The sequence below is a fragment of the Rhinoderma darwinii genome, chromosome 12 (assembly GCF_050947455.1).
Source record: "Rhinoderma darwinii isolate aRhiDar2 chromosome 12, aRhiDar2.hap1, whole genome shotgun sequence".
In the NCBI taxonomy this organism is placed as follows: Eukaryota; Metazoa; Chordata; class Amphibia; order Anura; family Rhinodermatidae; genus Rhinoderma; species Rhinoderma darwinii.
In genome coordinates, this window is record NC_134698.1 from 71,327,698 (window position 1) to 71,347,235 (window position 19,538).

General features: G+C 42.7%; 1 protein-coding gene across 6 annotated transcripts in view; it reads right to left on the reverse strand.

Annotated features, from left to right (window-relative positions):
* TRMT61A (tRNA methyltransferase 61A) overlaps positions 1-18,536 on the reverse strand; it is a 31,413-nt gene extending 12,877 nt beyond the window's left edge. The window contains exons 1-5 of one of the 6 annotated variants that reach the window (XM_075845014.1): positions 18,274-18,536; positions 16,292-16,414; positions 15,939-15,986; positions 15,108-15,453; positions 8,469-8,735 (exon numbers count right to left, since the gene is read on the reverse strand). In XM_075845014.1, coding sequence (XP_075701129.1) covers positions 8,469-8,735; positions 15,108-15,438 — 598 coding nt within the window. In that variant the 5' untranslated portion in view covers positions 15,439-15,453; positions 15,939-15,986; positions 16,292-16,414; positions 18,274-18,536. Of the gene's footprint in view, positions 1-8,468; positions 8,736-15,107; positions 15,454-15,938; positions 15,987-16,291; positions 16,415-18,231 lie in introns of all 6 variants that reach the window. The other 5 variants (XM_075845013.1, XM_075845016.1, XM_075845012.1 and 2 more) reach the window with 5 other exon arrangements.
* Between the last annotated feature and the right edge of the window lie 1,002 nt (positions 18,537-19,538).

Here is a 19,538-nt window from a genome sequence, read left to right on the forward strand (position 1 = left end):
GTCTTTATGGAAATGATAGATGAGACATTTCACGAAGCGAACCAACCGGTGGCATTGGTGGCAACCCACGTGTAAAGTCATTGAGCTCTTCAGTACGAACCATAGTACGGTCAATGATAGTCTATGGAGAATGCATGGCTGTGTGCTTGATTTTACGCACCCGTTTGCAATGGATGCGGCTGAAATACCTGAACTAAACAATTAGAAGGGGTGTCCACATACTTTGGGCCATATGGTGTATGAGGAGCAGAGTGATCCTGATCCTGCTGTATCTATAGTCTCACCAGGAACAGCTCAAGCACTTGCTGACATAAGCGTAGAGCAGGTTTTTTTTTTTGCACACAGCTAATTAACAAGATTAACAAGGAATTAATTTGGCGCATTCTGCAGCTCTACAATTTAACAAGGGGAAAATAAAAAGGATTGTGTCTATAGCAGTAGCCCCAGGTCGTGAATCAGCTGTAGAAAAATAGTGTTCAATTCAAGAGCTTCATTAGCATGCTAGCTACCGATTAAGGGCAGTGTTCAGACACTGTGGATTTGTCAAGGAAAATCCGAAACAATTTACGTGGATGAAACACGTGGCTTTTGCCACCGATTGGTGGAAAATCTCCGTTACGTCTGAACTCACCTTTATAAAGTATGGGGCTACAGGGTAGTTTTGCTTCACATGCTGGCTGATCCCTGAAAGTCACATAATGCCTTCTTCTGTACTGGTTGAAGATCGTGAAAAATAAACTATAATTGCGGTAGAAGAACTCAAATAAAAAGAATGTGCATCATAAAGAGAACTTCATGCTCCTGAGCTCTTTTTTTCCTCTTGTACTTTCCTCCAGAATGCATTTAACAGTCCATTTAACAGCATTGGAGCTCTAACTTAGTCCCAGAGTCACCCTGGCTTGATAGGAATGCATAGCCCCTACTCTTTCCTCCCCCCTGTTCCGGCTATTGGGCTTTATACCAAATTGCATTGCTGTGCCTGATCCAGAACTAAAACAAAATTAAGACACTGAAACATCGCACCCCTGTCCATGGGTTGTGTCTGGCATTAAACCTAATGGAGCTGTGCTGCAATACCACACATGACCTGTGAACAGGTGTGTCACTGTTGCCATGTTTTTAGAATCCTGTACAATCCCCTTAGGGCATATTTGCCAAAAGTGCCGAGTTTATGCAAACTTTGCATTAATGTTGACATTCTTTTCATGGGTGGGGCTTAAAAAAGTCATATGCCATCACTCGCTAATCAGTGGGGATCAGACTGCCCCACCAATGCTTACAGTGAAGGGGCTGCTAAATCTTCATAGTGTTTCCCTGTACAGCGACACTCAAACATGGGGCAATTTATGTATTTCTCTGCAAAGCGGGGGTCCGGGAGGGTCACTGTGCAGTAGAAAGGCCGGAGGGTCCCTTTGTTCTCCTAGAAGTAGGACCCCCACTGATCACAATGTTATGGCATATCCTCTGCTATAAATACCCCATTAAAAGAGAACGTCATTATAAAGAACATAATGGAAGTAATTTTATTTGTATATATAATTTCCCAAGAGATACATTCCTGTTACTTGAAAGTCCAGTTCTCGTCTTTTTTCTCTCGGCTGAAGATATTCTTTATTTAGCATTTCCAAACTAATGCAAATAACAGTGGACGGTCTTTATAATACAGCCTGACATTTTTCTTAAAATAGTACAGCAGATTAACATCTTCAATGGAAAAAAAAAAAAGGGAAAGTGGTTTTACACGGGAAGATTTTCACTACAGCCTCCGACCAGCGCTCATTTGCTCCATTTAAAACTAAGCAATGATCGGTATATGTGTGGGGACCAACAATCGTTAATAGGGCCGTTCGTCCCTATACATTTGCATCTTGTCTACAGCACTTTACCTGTTTACACCGGGAGATGCGCTGCCAACAAGCAACCCAAAAAATGGTTTCCGATTAGCCGTCAAAAACAATTGCCTGCTCTCCCATCGTCCCTTTTAAGTTTCTGGTGGAAGACGTGATCAGCTGCATAACTGGAGATGCCCTTTAATTATAAGACCATAAGGACCATTCATCACACTAAAACGATGCTTCACATTTTTGAGTTGTTTATCGTCATTGATTATTGTTGTGCAGTTATTACTTACAACTTGGGTTAACGAAAGTAGACCATAGAATATCTACGAGGTACAGAGCATCATACCAGGACACACGAATAGGCATGAGGGAGGCTGCAGACTGCGCAGCAGCGCTCATGTCACAGGCATGTGCAAACTGCAGCTCACTGCAAGGAGGGGGCCGAGATGACTGGTTAGCAATAGCCGATCAACAACTACAGAAGACAGCCTGGAAGAGATCCAGTGCCAACAGCAAAATAAACAGGACTATGCAGATTTGTAGCAGGTCACCCAGTACATTCTTGAAGTGTTGCTATGCAATGACCCGGGCACATTCTGCCTGATATTTTATTATTCAGAAAAGAGAGAGACGTCAGACATTATGATTACAGGTGAACTGGAGTGTCCCTTTAAAAATCATCTCCCAAACCGATAGGTTGTCGTTCAAGGAAATTGGCCGTGTGTGTGTGTGTGTGTCTGCTATGGGCATCACCACAATCCTGCGCCAATTTAATACAAAAGGCCCCATATGTTGCCCCTCATCTTTTAACTCCCGGTTTATGATATTGAAACCAATGAAAAATCGAGCCGGGCACCTGGGTAAATCTGATGTACAGTTCGAGAACAGGTACATTGAACAGAATTTTCTACACTAGACTAGAAAATTCCCTTAAATTTAGAATTTAATGTCCCGGACTGACGCAGAATCATGAATCCAATGAGGAAGATAAACTGAACGTTGCTCTGTAGCCATGTTACCCAAAAATGGGTTAAAAGGATCAGAGGGTAAAGCAGCGCAGCATATGCTAGTGACGTAATGATCCTAGAACAGATCACTTATCCTACTAAAACGCTTAATCCCCTACATTAACACATTCTACAAACGACTTCAGCGTTTATGGGACAATCTAATTCACTGGTTTATTCGTGAAAATTGTATAGGTAAGGCCCCATGCACACGATCGTGATTTTTTTATCCGCAATTACGGATCCGTAATAGCGGATAAAAATAGGGATACATTCATTTCTATGGTCCACGAACGACTTCCCGTATATTTACGGCTAAGTGTCCGGGCCGTTGAAGTGACCCGCAATAAACACGTCCTATTTTTTGAATTTGCAAACTGTGCTCCTAGATTTTATAATGGGAGGACGGCCCGCAAAATGCGGGTGACGGTCCCCGCACGTAATCAGGGGTCGTGCGCACAGCTACGGCCATGTACAGGGGGCCAAACAGACATTAGATTTTTGCTTGAAGACCCAAAAAACTTCAAACACAATCCACAGACAATGCGGTTTGGCAGCTCCCAAGTCAGTTTCCTGTCCGATCCCAGGAGATAAGCGTCAACAGAGGAGCTTAACCCCCTGCTCTATTGAAATAACCCTCACATGTGGCTCGGGTATTGATTTTTTATGACAAAGTATATAACCACCATCGCCCACAATCGTAATTCTGCGGACTTCAGATCTGAAATCTCCTAGCATTGTTTTCTAAATCAGGTAATCAATTTCATGATAGAAATACGGAACCGCTAAACTGTTAGGGTATGTGCACACACACTAATTACGTCCGTAATTGCAGGGAGCCGGGCTCCTAGCATCATAGTTATGTACGATGCTATGAGTCCCTGCCTCTCTGTGGAACTGCTGTCCCGTACTGAAAACATGATTACAGTATGGGACAGTTGTCCTGCAGCGAGGCAGGGACTCCTAGCATCGTACATAAGTATGATGCTAGGAGCCCGGCTCCCTGCACTGTGTTCGGTCCGAGACTTCCGGCCGAAATATGTCCGTCAATTACGGACGTAATTAGTGTGTGTGCACATACCCTTAGGGACGTTTGTGTACACTAGCTTGTTGACTGTTTCCAATGACAACCAGCAGAATTGTGAATGCAGCTCTGACTGTAGTTCGGGATCAGTTTGAGCACAGGATTTCACCTGCAGGTGGAGGGGAACTGGACACTTTAAAACTTGCTGGCTTGATGCAAAATACTTTGCAAGTCATTTCTCATTGCAGTTGAACCTGCCTAGAGCAGCAGAAATAAAACAAATTCTGGCAAACTGGTTAATAAAATGCTTAAATCCCATGGAAATCATAAAGGTCACATTATAATAACAGTATTAAAAAGAGGAAAATTATACAGCGTCTGCCTAGACATGGGGCCCAGCTTGGCTCGGAGCATTATAATCAGGTGAACTTCCACAACAGGCATATTATATATTAGCAAGAAACCATAAGAACTACGCGCGTGTTATAGGAAAAATTCTGCAGAACAGGCACAGGGTTTGGATTCAGTTTTTTGACACATTTTTCAACCTCCCCAATGCACAGACCACGGATTCATTCAGAATTAGAGAAAACCGTGTTTGCAAAGCTGACCAGCTGCTCCCTCCACGTCATCAATCCCTACATGTGGGCGAGAGGTGGGGGCTGCCACTACAACTACAGAGCCATGAGTCAAAATCATGTATAAAAAAAAAAAAAAAAAATAGCGCAAAAACCACAAGAGAGGAACATGATTAAGAGAATATAGTAACCCCTTATGCAGTGTTATCTGCCAAAAGCTCCGTGATAGATACAGTAGATATGTCCTGCATGCAAGCTACACCTTGAGGCCCCCATAGATGCAGCATTGATTGTGGATGATAAAAAAAAAATAAAAAAATTGATATATATAGAAATAAAAATTCTCGCTCCCTTTTCAAGTCACTTTCTACAATTTCATTTAATGCAGTACTTCCCATAGAGCACTGCTCATCCTGAGCTGACCTGGTTTATGAAAAGAATGCCAGATGGACAGTAAAGACTGACACAGACATAGGCAATGCAGCAGGAAAGAGAAAGCAGTCAAAGCCTGCGGAAACCCTGTTGACAACCTGATTCCCGAATGACAAATCTGCCCCTGATATCCAGCGATAACCGCATGGACGAGTGAAAACTGCTGTTGGAGCGGGCATGGAGACCCTACGGGTGGTAACCCAGCTTGCCCAGGTACAGAGATGAATAGAAGATATTTTTATTGGTCTTTTTTTTTTTTACCTTTAGGGGTAAAAATTTTTAACATTCTGCGTGTTACTTGAATAGAGACAAGAATATCACTTATTTATAAAATGCCAGACACCGCCTGCAGCTCGGGGCCATTAGCATTTCATGTGCGTGCAGGTAAAACAGAAACAGCAGAGAAATGCAAATCCACAGAGAGTCGGAGCATCCAAAATGGCGCGACATGTAGATAACGAACCGGAAAATAAAATAATAATAATTAAAATTGCACAGTCCCCTTTGGTTAAATGTGAGAGAGCGCAGCTGGTCTTACTGCCCGGACCCCGTTCAAGGTTAGGAGAATACAGACATACAGACATACAACAGTCATATTCCAAATCCCCGCGACATAATCTTGTTTTCCTTTATAAGAACCATTTCCAGCCCGGATAAAATCAGCTTTTACATCCGGAAGACTGAATCCATTAGCGGGATATAATTCATTACTCAACATAGATTCATTTTTGGACAGATATTAAAGACCGGTGAAGTGAAAAGAGACTAAAATCATTAGAGAAGGGGTTCCTTAAAGGGGTATTTTAGTTTTGGCAAATAAAGTTTATTCATTGTATCATAAAAAGTTATACAATTTTCCAATATACTCCGTATCAATTTGTCAAGGCTTCGTTCACACCTGCGTCAGGGCTACGTTCAGGAATTCCGTCTAAGCTTTCCGCCAGGGTTACGTTCGAGGGTTCCCCTGACAAACAAATGGAAACCATAGGTTTCCGATTGCCTCACCATTGATTTCAATGGTGACGGATCCGATGCTAGGGTTCCATAGTTTTGACGGAAGCAATACCGGAGTATACTACGGTATTGCTTCCGTCAAAATGACGGAAACCATTTGCACCAGATCCGTCACCATTGAAATCAATGGTGAGGCAATCGGAAACCTATGGTTTCCATTTGTTTGTCAGGGGAACCCTCGAACGTAACCCTGGCGGAAAGCTTCGACGGAACCCCTGAATGAAGCCTTAGTTCTCTGCTTGCTGTCATTCAACAGGAACCTTCATTGCGGTGATGTGAAGGGCACAGGTGCACGGCTCGTTGGGGTATGTGCACACGGCGCTTTTTGTGCAGAGAAATAAATAAAAAACGGAGAGAAAAAAAAAACTCGTTTTTCGATGCAGTTTTTCTTTTAGGCAGTTTATTTAATTACACAAACGGGTTTAGGATCAAAAGCCGCTCCAAATAAAACGCCACTTTTTTTTTTCCCGCCTTCCATCGATTTGAATAGAGGAAACAGCTCCAAGATAGGGCATGACACTTCTTTTGCGAGCAGAAAACAAAACAAAAACACCTCTACCTCCTATTTAAATTAAAGAAGGGAGATAAGGGGTGTTTTTTGGCACAGATTCCACTGTGGATTGCACAACAAATAACTAGTGTGAACTAGGCTTTAGGCCTCATGCACACGGCTGTGGACGACCCGTAAAATACGAAAAGTAGGAAATGCTCCATAATTCCGGGCACGGTTCCGTAGCGATACAGAAAGGTGTCCGCGGCCAATAGAACCGAACGGGTCCGTAACTGCGGACCATATTACGGTTCGCAATTGCGGAGATTTTTTACGGTCGTGTGCATGAGGCCTTAGTGTGTATTCAGATGTTGCAGTTGAAACTGTATAAAAAGAAAAAAAGCAAATACAGTTAGACTACGTTTTTTTTTTACGCGGTTGTGGTGTTTCCAAATGAAACACGTTAAATAAATGTTTAAATGTTTCACCTGTAAAAACTGCACACAAAACCAGAGCAACGTCTGAATACACCCTTATCAGAGCGATCCCTTGTAACGAGCCGTGCAGCTGTCTCCATCACATGACCAGCACCGATTTTTAGCCACAATGACGGGTTTTTTTATGACAGCAAGCAGAGATCTTGAATACCACCAGGAGTTGATACAGAAAGAATATTAGAACATTTTCTACATTTATTTGCCGAAACCGGAAAAACGCTTTAACCAAGGATACACGCAATGCTAACCACTCCATGAACATTGCACTATTTATAAAAATCTATTTTCTCTACATCTTCGGGGTATAATTACCAGGAATCAGAATATAAATGCACCAGGTTTATTAGAGAACCAGGAATTAAATTACCCTAATCTCCATTTGCTAAATGCTGGGGGTCATGTATGAACCAAGTGCAAATGATTTTAGTGGTGATGAGCGAACCCGCGAAATTTAGTTCTGCCGTCAGGCCTATTAAGGAGACGCATTTCGCTTTATGTCAGGGAAACTTGGTCAGCAGAGATGAATTCACCACGCCACCGAGAAAAGAAGACTTCAGATATCAATGTTCCTGTAGTACTACAAGACTCAGCAACCCAAACCAACCACACTGACAGTATTGCTATTACTTTAGTACCACAAGGCCCAGGAGTCCAGATCAACGTTGTTGCTTCAAATCTATAGTATGAAAGAAAGCGATGACATGAAGCTGAGCTGCGCTATTTATTATGCTGAGAAGTAGAACAGTATTAGGCTCTGTTCACACCTGCATTATATGTGACTCCATCATATGTGACGCAAAAAATATCGCTGCATGCAGTGTTATTCTGCCCATTAAAGTGACGGATACCAAAACGGAATCCACTATTAGTCAATGGAATCCGGTGGTGTCGGTCGTATAATGATCTGGCACTGGGTCCTCGTTATAACCAGGACACAAATAAAAAGAGCCTAATACTTATTTTTTTCCCTTTAAAAACGAGGAGTGCTGGACTATGTTGGAGTGTGACCATAATGGAAGCGGAGAAGGGGAAAAGCCGCTCCTCAAACTGCAATATTAAAGGTTATATGGAGATCATGAGCCATAGTGGAGAGCCACCGTGTAAGAGCAGGTTCTGCTCTGCCGGACGCGGCCCACCCATACATTACAGGGACGGCCTGAGTGACTAGACGCGGCTCATTTAAATAAGATTTTTTTTCTATGAACCTTTTAAGTGTAAACTAAACTTTCAAACAAAACTTTTGATATGTCAGAAGTTTTGAACGGTGGGGGTGCGAGCACCGAGACCCTCACCGATTACTAAAACGAAGCGGCAGAAGTGTTCGGGTGAGCGCTGTGCTGCATCGTTTCTGATCGGTTTTCCTCGGAGCAGTGTACGGGCTCAATAGAAAGTCTATTAGTCCGCACACCGCTCAGCTTCCCGAGGAAAAAAGAACAGAAACAGAGCGGCACATCGCTCACCCTAAAACATCTGCCGCTTCGTTTTAGTGATCGGTAGGGGTATCAGTGCTCGGACCTCCACCGGTCCAAACTTATGACATGTCAAAGTTTTAGTAACCCTTCAAGGAAGACTCCAGTTTCCTTACCTTCAATCTTTAAAGCTTCCTTGGCGTGACCAATAGCCTCCCAAGGAGATGGTATGTCTAGAAAAACTGCATCCGCGATGCGAGACACCCCAAATCCATTCTTACATACGTCCTGGTTCTTTACAGTTACCAGATGATCTACTTTATGTTGCTGGAACTCCTCCATAGCTTTCTCCGCTCTCTGCTGGTGGAACTCCACCGTGTAAAGATGTCCTGTGGGGGCCACGGTACGTATGATAGCATGGGAAAGCGAACCACTGCCTGTACCTAAAGAAACAAAACAGGGAGGTTATATGGAGACTCCAGTAACTTTTATATCTCAGCTCCTAACAATTTTCAAGATCTCTACTTACAGTCAGTGAATGGAAACGTTATTTTCATCCAGAGGCTGAAAATCCTCCCTGACCTAGTATAGTTTACAGTCAGAGCTTGTCAAAATGTATTAGTGCAGCTTAAAGCTAGGAGTCTTGATGTCTGGGACTGAAGAAAGATGAAGGCCAGGATCTCACACACAGTTTTGATGCAGTTTTTGACCCAAACACACAAGCGGATACAAAAGAAAGGCGAGGCATCAGTCTTTTCTTCATACCTTTCCCTTCTTTTGGATCCAAATCTGGCTTTGGCGTAAAAAAAAACAAAAACTGATCCAAAAACTGCATTAAAACCGTGTGTGTGATTCTGGCCTTAAACAGCTACTTCAAATAAAAGTGCCAACGAGGATACAATGTAACAAACTCACAGCTGTTTCTGAGCAGGACTAGGTCATGAGGAGGCTTTCAGCTTTAGAATCTAAATAAGATTATTTCCATTCACTGTTAGAAGACAGAGATCTTGAAAGCAATAAGAAAGGTAAGCACAAATTATATTTTACAAAAACTTCTTTACGCTATTAAAGTGAACTGACATACAAAATTCCGATAATCTGACGCCCATAAAACTACAGGATGCTGGACTACTGGATTTGCAGACTGGAATTGATGGTCTATAGGTAGCTTGGCACGTGATCACGGTGGGATTTCCAGACTACCTGGTGCAGGATACTTTGTAAGTTCTAGAGCAAGATTATTACCGTGAAATGCCAAAAAGAAAAAACTTTTCCTTTTTATTAAAATCGCCACACAGATTGTGATCTCCAAAGGTTAAAAATTATACAGTTTCCGTCAAAATACAATTGCCACAGAATCTCCAGCGAAAATGGTCTTCACATTCAGAAAGGAGAGACGCGATGTCTGAGGCCGCAGCCGGATTTATCGTGTGCCTCGGCATTAATCTTTAAAATAAAAGGGCTCAACAAATCACATTAAATTCTTGATTTAGCGGTGCGATAAAATGCAACAAACCGTAAACGTACTAAAAGTAATAAAAAAAAAATGTAGATGTGGGTTTCTTTTTATTCCTAGCGCCTTGCATCCGAGCGTGTCCGATTTGAGTCATGCATATGACAGTCCGTGTTGCGTGTGGTTTCCGTGTGTCATCTGGTTTTCTAGGTCTGTTCAGTTTTTTTCAGGCAGAAAATTACGGAATTTTGATCTGCCTGCACGCCGTTTCTGCGTTTTTCGCCCACGGCCATTGAGTGCCGTGGGCAAAAACACATCGAAAAACGGTTTCTCTGCATCCCATTGACGTCAATGGGAGGTCAAAGACACAAACGCCCGAAGATAGGGCATGTCGCTTTTTCCCACGAGCTGATTTTACCGCTCGCGGGAAAAAACGCCTCCACATCTCATTGAAATCAATAGGAGGTGTTTTTGGACGTTTTTTGGCGCTTTGTCCGACGCGGTTTCCGCGTAAAAAAAACTCTGTGTGAACAGGACCTTAGAGGGATTGTATGAGGCAGACCTCTTTTTTTGGAAACCGTACTACTCTTGCCCATGGCCTGTGTTTGGTATTCCATTCAAGTAAATATGTCTGAGATGCAATACCAGACACCGCTCTATAGTCGAGAGGCACTGTTTCTAGAGAATTTTTTTTAAAAAATTCCTAATCTTAGACACTCCTATTTAAAAAGGTATTATCCACTTTAGAAAAAAAATTCATATACTCAATTAGGGAATACGGAGTTAATAGAGGATAGAGGCCAGAGTGGAGAGCAATTACAAAGAACTTCTCGCCCTGGAGGACCTGCGTGAAGTGCTATGTGTATGGCGGTGTCCCGACTCTCCCCCTGACAGCGGATGTCGGGGGTGATGAGGATCAGGCTGCCCGATCCTTTTGATGTAAGATAAGCCGCCGCTACTAGAGATGCAACGGTTCCCTTTCTCTTGAGAATATTGAATATGTATTTTAATGCTACAATCTTAGTGTTTACTTCAAAAGACCTGAGAAGAATTTAAAAGGGGTTTACTCAAATGTCTGATCGGTAGGGGTCCGACTGCGGAGACCCTCCCTGGTCCCAAAAAAAAGGGGTCCTGAAGTCCCCTATGTGAATGGAACAGGACTGCACTGCACATGCTCAGCCACTGCTCCAGTCACTTTTGATGGGGCTGCCAGAGAAAGTAGAGTTCAGCGCTCGCCAGCTCCATAGAAAGTCAATGGAGCAGTAACAAAGCATGCGCAGTCCCGCTCCATTTACAAAGTACACTCCGGGACCTCCAGTCTCAAGATTGATGGGGGTCCCAGCGGTCGGAGCCCCACTGGTCAGACATTTATCACCTATCCTGTGGATATGGGATAAATGATTGTTACGAGAAAACCCTTTTAAAAGAGAACATCTCATGTATTTGATTTCAGCTTCATTGACTAGATCTGAGTACGTAGAAGGGAAATAACGGGTTTGTTAATTTTTAAAAAAAATGTTGTAGCTAATTTTTGGATATTTTTGAAACCTTCCCTAGGGCGGCCATATTAGAGACACACTTCCTTCCTGTATGGTCTGTATAGAGTAGAGCAGGGTCTTATGGCAGCTGCAATGAATGGGAGTCGACTAACCCTTCTTCTATAGACCAGGGAGCGACAGGGGAACTGCATACAGAGCCTTATCTGTGTGTATAAAGTTACTATCCTGCATTATCTAGGCCTGCAGCAGTTCAATAGATTGGTTATTAAATCACCCACCCTCTGAAGATATTGTGATGACTCTGCTCATTCTGTCCCAATCTATACAGCAAAGTTTATAATAGAAATGTCATTATCTAATTATACATTGCCTTTAAAGACTGTCCTATATCCGTCATTACAAATTGAAGTTTGCTATCACTTACTGCTTTACCGGTGTATTACCTACAAACTAATAGCGTATAAGTAACAACCACTTACTACTGCCAATCGAGGTGTCCCCTAGCTTCCCAAAGAGCCTGAACAGTATATAAATCATCATAGTCATGCATTCACCCTTTAAATCTCCCCCATCCACAGTAGTTCTGCCATTATATCCATAAACCAGGAGGCTCTGGATGAACAGATATGTAGATTCTAAGGCATATGCAAAGAGAGTTGGGCTGGCACAGCTCTGCAGGGGAGATAAATGATAAATATACAGCAAGCCGCCTATTCATCTAGCGGGGGTGGATAATTTATAGCCTTCGTAGACTTACTGGCCTACAAAGTGTATTTGCTTTGGCAAGGCTCAGAGACCAATAAATCAAAGCAGAGGTGATTACTGGAATTTAACAATATGGCTGTTCACCGGGTGAGGCTAAAAGACAACTTTCGTGTGTGGTAAGAAGCGTCTGAAGGTCCAGCATTCGCGCACAAGCTCCCGTCACATTCTCTTTGTCTCTTGTTCCGAGAACAATGTGCGAGTGACACGAGGCGCTAAGTTCATGTGGATGAAAGCGTCGTCTACTGCAACCATAGAAATTTCAGCCTGGTGGCCTATGAATCATGTTACACAGACGGTGTATAATGAATATGTTTGCTTGCTGTCAGTGAATGGTTACCTTTATTGTTTACATCGAGAGGCTAAAAATCTGTACAGACTTGAAACATCTCACAGTTGACGGTTTGCTACAATTGTATTAAGTATAGGGTTACAGGGCGTGTAAGGTAACGATTGTGAATGTGGTCGCATTACGACACGCGACTTAACGTGACCGCAAAAAATCCAAACCTCCTGGATTTTTGGTCACAGATCCCACTTTGCAAGCAACTATAACTGTATAGACTTTAATGTAAGTTGCAGGCAACGGCGACTCCTTTGCGACAGGTCAGCAATTTTTCCTTTTTTTGGATGTCTGAATGCCCAATTCGCACCGTAAAACATTGTGTGACAGCAAGTCGCAAACATTTTGTCGCCCGACCAAAGTCGCCGTGTAGCACTAGCCTTACACAACCGCCTGCGATCTAGACAGCTTGGACTCCACGCGGATACATTTTACCTACACCGATACATTGTAGCAAACTTTAAAGGACAGATATTTGTACTGCTAATTACCTCAAAGAGGATTGTATAGTCTGGATACATTTGTAGCAAACCCTCAGCTGTGAAAAGTATGTTGGCAAGAACCCAGACAACTCCTACTGGCTGCCAATAGTGTTTATAACCTTTAAAAATGTTTCAACTAGAACATCAACTATTGTAACAGACAACAATTGTAGAATTAGAAAAAGCAGAAATAATATAGGTACAGAAACTTTTGATTTCTCTCCATTTGCCGTACACTTGCATACTCTCTAATGCTCCCTGTTATCAGGCATTCAAGTTGGAGAGAGGATGACTGTAGTGTGGGATTCTGGGATATTCCAGATGTATTTACATAGCCTTACAATACACTATTCTTATTTTAAGGACATGTGACATGGATATAACTTACACAAGCTTTACAGATATGATTTCATATCGCGGGTAATCAATGTGAGCCCGCTACCCCAGCAGCTGAGGGGTTAATCTGGGTAGCTGAAGGAGCAAAGCAGACTGTCGTTTCTCCAAAACGTTCCTCTGCTGCAGCTGAGATACCATCTGTGACCTCGAGCGCAGCACAGATCACATGTCCTGACTAAGCTCGGAACGCCGGCTTATAGAAAGGTTTGCGAGTAGCAGGCCATTATGAAAATGAAATATGCAAAAGGCGCAGCATGGCACTGACAATCTGGGGCTGTGAAGATACAAATTCATGGCATATACTGAACATAAGGGATGTCTAAACAAATAACAATATAATACTGGGGACATAAGCAATTGTAACATAACGAAAACTCCTTAATAGTATAAGCAATTTTGGCATTTAAATTACATACGTCATCAATGTCAAATCTGGAGGGATACGAACTCTGGAAACCCCATCACTGCCTTCAACAAAGGGTCTGCAACATTTAGTAATGTGCTTCTTCACCTTTTTCCTGAAAAAGCTCCACTCCCAACATGGGGCTGTTGGGAATGGCAACCTTGCCCTAATCAAGGCTAGCTGCCCTTTTTTGGGGATCGGTAAGATGCATAAGTCGTGGGTAGATCTGCTTCCGCAAAACTGCATTTTTAATCCTCAAGGGGGTCTTAAGAACGGTCACGCAGAATGCCAATTGAGCAGACCATGCTCCGATTGGTTGAGAGGACATGCAGAGCTTCTGCATTCGCCAATCACGCCAATAAAATAGACAAACTAGTGAAAAGTTATAACCATGTGAGCTTTTTCGGCACATCCCCTATGGCTATGAGGTATAACAGTCTACTTAGAGCACCCACTCACATGGCAGATTTCTTGTGGAGTTTTTCCCAACAAAATCTGCATATATTGGATTTCCCCCTTCTACATTGAGAAGGGATAAATCCGCTGTGATCATCCGTCACAGAATGGGGATACTGCGATTATGAGGATACTGCGATTATGAGGATACTGCGATTATGAGGATACTGCGATTATGAGGATACTGCGATTATGAGGATACTGCGATTATGAGGATACTGCGATTATGAGGATACTGCGATTATGAGGATACTGCGATTCCCGTGCGGAATACGTCCCGCGGCATTTGGTTAAGATTTGTTCAAATCCCATCCACATGGCTAGTATCGTAATCCACTGTGGATTTTCCGTGCCCCAACACGTAATGAAAATCCACAGCAGTTCTGTTATGTGTGCGGCGGGCCTTAAAGGTGTTGTCCCACCCGCACAGCCTCCTATCCCATGAAAATCTGCTGGCAGACAGATGATTGCTGGGAGACTGGCAGCTTTTCGCAGTGTCTAGCTGCAATCGCAGGGGGGAAACTGCAAGTCGCAGCACATTTCTACTACAGCTAGCGGCTGTAGGGGAAATGTGGTTTTACTCGGTGCCCAGTCAAATGGACGGGCGCCCATGTTATACATGGTCACGTAGGGAGCCTCTCATTGCAGCAGCTTTCCACTTTGGCTACTTGGGCATTTACTATAGAAATTCTGCTCCGGTCTCTCGCCAAAAGCCTCGGTTTAAATTCTGGGGTAATGACGTGTCATCTAATGACATCACAAGACCGTATCAACCAATCGCAGCCTCCTGCAGTAATGTTCTGTTCATAGTGAAAACCCCTTTAATTGAAAATCAGATTCAATTGAGATCATGTACAAATGGTTCCCGACGCCGAGATACATATGTGGGTTTCACTCTACTGATATCAACGGGACCTTTGAGTTAGAACCTGACCGTTTCAATTGCAATCCAAAAGGACATGTTAAAAAATAAAATAAAAAATGCACGCAACATGTTCCCATACCAAAAAAATGACGTTACCTGATTCACAGACCACTGATCCCGGTTTCAGCTCCAGCATCATTGTAATCATAGAAATATCAGTAGAATAAAGGATCTGAGTGCGGTGAGGAAGGTTCATGGTCCATAATTCCGGGGTTGGATATAGAATATGTACCCAGCCTCCCTTGCTGCAGGTCACCTTGGAGCCGTACCGTTTCCCTATTAAATCAGTGGAGTGTCTGATGACTCCATATTTAGTTTGTGTTTGGCCTCCATGTTGGATGGTCACTGGAAACATGGAGTCATGACCCAAAAACACAATAGCCGTGTCTCCATCTTCTATCAGTTCTCTGTACTCTACAAAACTCATTCTGGTTTTCAAACCCTGAAATAAATACAAAACTTGAGATGCAGGAAAACCAATCACAGAATTATAGGGTATGTATACATTTGCAACATTTTTTTTCTAATGTTCCAATATATCCAAAATAAAAAAAAACGAAGGAACTTGGCCTTAATTAAAACGTTATCATTTTGTGTATAAAGCTCTTATGCAGACCTATGTGTCTCCATGGTGACAAACTACGAACAACCTCCCTTCCATCGGCCCTCTTGCCCACTGTCTGTAGGTTAGCAAGAAAAGGGATAAGAAGGAGTGGAGTAACACATGACTTCAGAATAAGACTACACACAGGGTTGGTTTGTAGTCTGTTACCATGGGGACCCATAGGACTGCATAGGAGCAGTATACACAAAACTTTGGGAGATTTTTTTATTTGGACTATTTGCAAAGTTGCTTCACTTTTATTTGTTTAATTTAATTAAGCTATTGAAAAAAAAACGGCTGCAAAAGTACTGGCATACACATACTTTGTAATCCACTGAATTGTCTGGTGTCCTGGTATAATCAACCTTTCCCTAGGGCAAAAAGAGATCCAATAATACTTTGCGAGTCAGAAGTAAAGAAAACCTGAACAGAGAACCCTTCTCCTTGGAGATCACGATTTATACCCCCCTCAGATCCTTCTACTTGTCAAGAAAACTAAAATAGAATATACAACATATACGGTTATCTTAGGAACTGGATATTCTGCACTTGGTACGCAAGGCATAGATAGGTAGAGTGGCATTTAAAAAAAACAAAAAAAAAACTGCCAGGTCCGACTAGACTAATTATTTGCCTACGCCCAATTTATCAAAAAAAGTGTGCCATGTTGATTTACCCGATGCACACTGCACAGAGAGAGATACTGGTGCACAGCTTTTGGGTTTCCCCTTCACATCGAATTGCTTTTCGTCGGAGGTATACTTCGGGAGGATTCCTGGCATATATCTCTGCCGGAAGGCTGCAACGTATAAATGGGATACATTGTCAGAACAGCCCCGACCCCTTCGCACAGTGCCCGGGGAAACTCCCGATGTCTCGGTCTATATGGACAGTGACATCAATAGCTTCCCCAGGGCAGAGCCCTTGCTGAGGACGGCGGTACTGCCTGTACATTAAAGAGGCTCTGTCACCAGATTTTGCAACCCCTATCTCGTGTTGCAGCAGATCGGCGCTGCAATGTAGATTACAGTAACGTTTTTATTTTTAAAAAATGAGCATTTTTGGCCAAGTTATGACCATTTTTGTAGTTATGCAAATGAGGCTTGCAAAAGTCCAAGTGGGCGTGTTTAAAAGTAAAAGTCCAAGTGGGTGTGTATTATGTGCGTACATCGGGGTGTTTTTAATACTTTTACTAGCTGGGCGTTCTGACGAGAAGTATCATCCACTTCTCTTCAGAACGCCCAGCTTCTGGCAGATCACGCTGTGACGTCACTCACAGGTCCTGCATCGTGTCGGACACATCGGCACCAGAGGCTTCAGTTGATTCTGCAGCAGCATCGGCGTTTGCAGGTAAGTCGATGTAGCTACTTACCTGCAAACGCTGGTGCTGCTGCAGAATGAACTGTAGCCTCTGGTGCCGGTGTCCTCGCTCGTCTGACACGATGCAGGACCTGTGAGTGACGTCACAGCGTGATCTGCCAGAAGCTGGGCGTTGTGAAGAGAAGTGGATGATACTTCTCATCAGAACGCCCAGCTAGTAAAAGTAGTAAAAACGCCCCGATGTACGCACATAATACACGCCCACTTGGACTTTTACTTTTAAACACACCCACTTGGACTTTTGCAAGCCTCATTTGCATAACTACAAAAATGGTCATAACTTGGCCAAAAAATGCTCGTTTTTTAAAAATAAAAAAGTTACTGTAATCTACGTTGCAGCGCCGATCTGCTGCAATAGCAGATAGGGGTTGCAAAATCTGGTGACAGAGCCTCTTTAAGCTCTAGTGATATAACTGTCCATATATGGACAGTTACATCACTGAAGCTTCCCAACGTATACCTGTGACGGATGCCATCCACATCACCCATAGGCTCGCATGTTACAAAAAGTGTTTACCGCGCAGTAAACCTTTTTTGCGGGATCTTTCAGAATGGAATAGCATAATCTACTATGGTACCCCATTCTTCTTCAAAAAAATAAAAGTATGCAGTCTTACACCACACCGGAGACCAAAAGGACACTTTTTTGACCTCCATTGGGCTAATGGAGCCCTATGGATACATTTATCATGTATGTCAGGAGCTTTCCCAACGTACAAGATAAATGTAGGTGAGAAACATGCTCTAAATGGGGGGGGGGTCTTAGTATTAATAAATCTCCCCCAATGTATGTATAATGGTACAACATGCCATTGCAAAGCCCAGTTTTAGCAATTTTTTTGTAGAAAATCACGCACGTGCTTTAATAACATAGCATATATGTATGAAAAAGTAAGCCGCGTCCACAACATGAAATGGCAGACAAACTCTATATAAGCTAGGCGCACGTACACACCATTATCTACTGCAGGACTATTCCCATCTGCTACGGTTTTTTTTTTTATCAACTTGCCCCATCTTGTAAAATTTGCTCCCAAAAAACTGCCATCCAAAAACAAATACATTTAAAAAAAAAAAGAAGCTACTCACTACAAAAAGCGTGTGTGCGTAAAAACAACGTGGACGTGTATGCAGCTTTAGAATAACGTATGAGCCACAATGCTGCTTGTAGCTGTATAAAAGAAGCAGTCTCCTGCATCGCAACGCCCTATAGACAGCGCCAGTCCTCAGATATACCTGCAACTCCCCTTAGGCAGCACAATACAGCAATGTATATACCAAGAAGATGATCAGCGGCGCAGGTGTCGCGTCTGATTCCTCCTGTCATACACGTGGGCACCACTTCTGGGTCGCTCGTTGATGACGTAAGCAGCTTTATTGTCCCGCAAACAAACGAACAGACTATACGGCATATTACTTGGCTTTATGTAACGATGGCCATGAAAGTGAATTGTTAAACGTCGCAGGCCACAAGTACACTGATATGAAGCAGACACAAGCTCTATATACCAGATCTGACCAGTCGTCCATGTTCCGACTACACATAATAGCCTCAAGCATGAAAACTAAAAATGGCACCAGCAACCAATCAGATTGCTTCTTTCATTTTCTAACTAGCGCAGAAAACAATGAAAGCTTGATTCTGATTGGCATCTGCAAAATATTTTTTTTAACATGCCAATGTTTTTTTTTCCATGAGGTTCATAATATAAATACCAGTGCAAAGGAAAACTAGATCCGTTGCCCATAGTAATTATTCAGGTTGGTGCAAGCTATATATATATATTTACTCTTCAGTTGTTAAAGGATTTTCCAGTTTTCTGTAAATAAAGCTTCTTTATTTCTTTATAATATAATGAAAAGCTCTGCAACTTTCTGATATACTTAGGGTTTCAATGCCTCTGCATTTTCAAGATCTCTGCTTGCTGTCAGTGAATGGGCCATTCTTGTTCTGAGATTGAAAACCTGTCCTGACTGACACAAGGTTGCTCATTAGGGTGGATTTTCTGCAATGAAATCCATATTAAAGCCATATTAAATCCGCATACAAAAAATCAGCCACAGTGAAGTATGCCGCAGAATTAAAGATCCACAGCGAGCCCTAAAATCTGCACATATTTTTTTACCTAAATGTGTGAATGAGGTTTTGAACTTTGCACAGCAGTTTTTTGTGAGGAAGATCCACAGCCTTATGTCTCTCTCACACAGCAGTATGTAGGTCAGTATTTGTAAGCCAAAACCAGGAGAGGAACCTACACCGCGAAAAAGTATAATGGAAAGATTTCTACCTCTTCCATGTTTGTAACCGCTCCTGGCGTTGGCTGACAAATACTGACCTAAAATACTGACCTAAATACTGCATGTGAAAGTGGCCTTAGGGAATATTCACAAGGTCAGGATTTAGCCCAGGCAAATCCACCGTACAATTTGAAGATAATCTGTTGCAGAAATTCACTGCTGCAATTCGTATTTCTGCTCCAGATTGTCATCAGGATTTGCGCTCCGGGCTTACTGAAATCAATGTGTCCGTGATTTGCGGACGC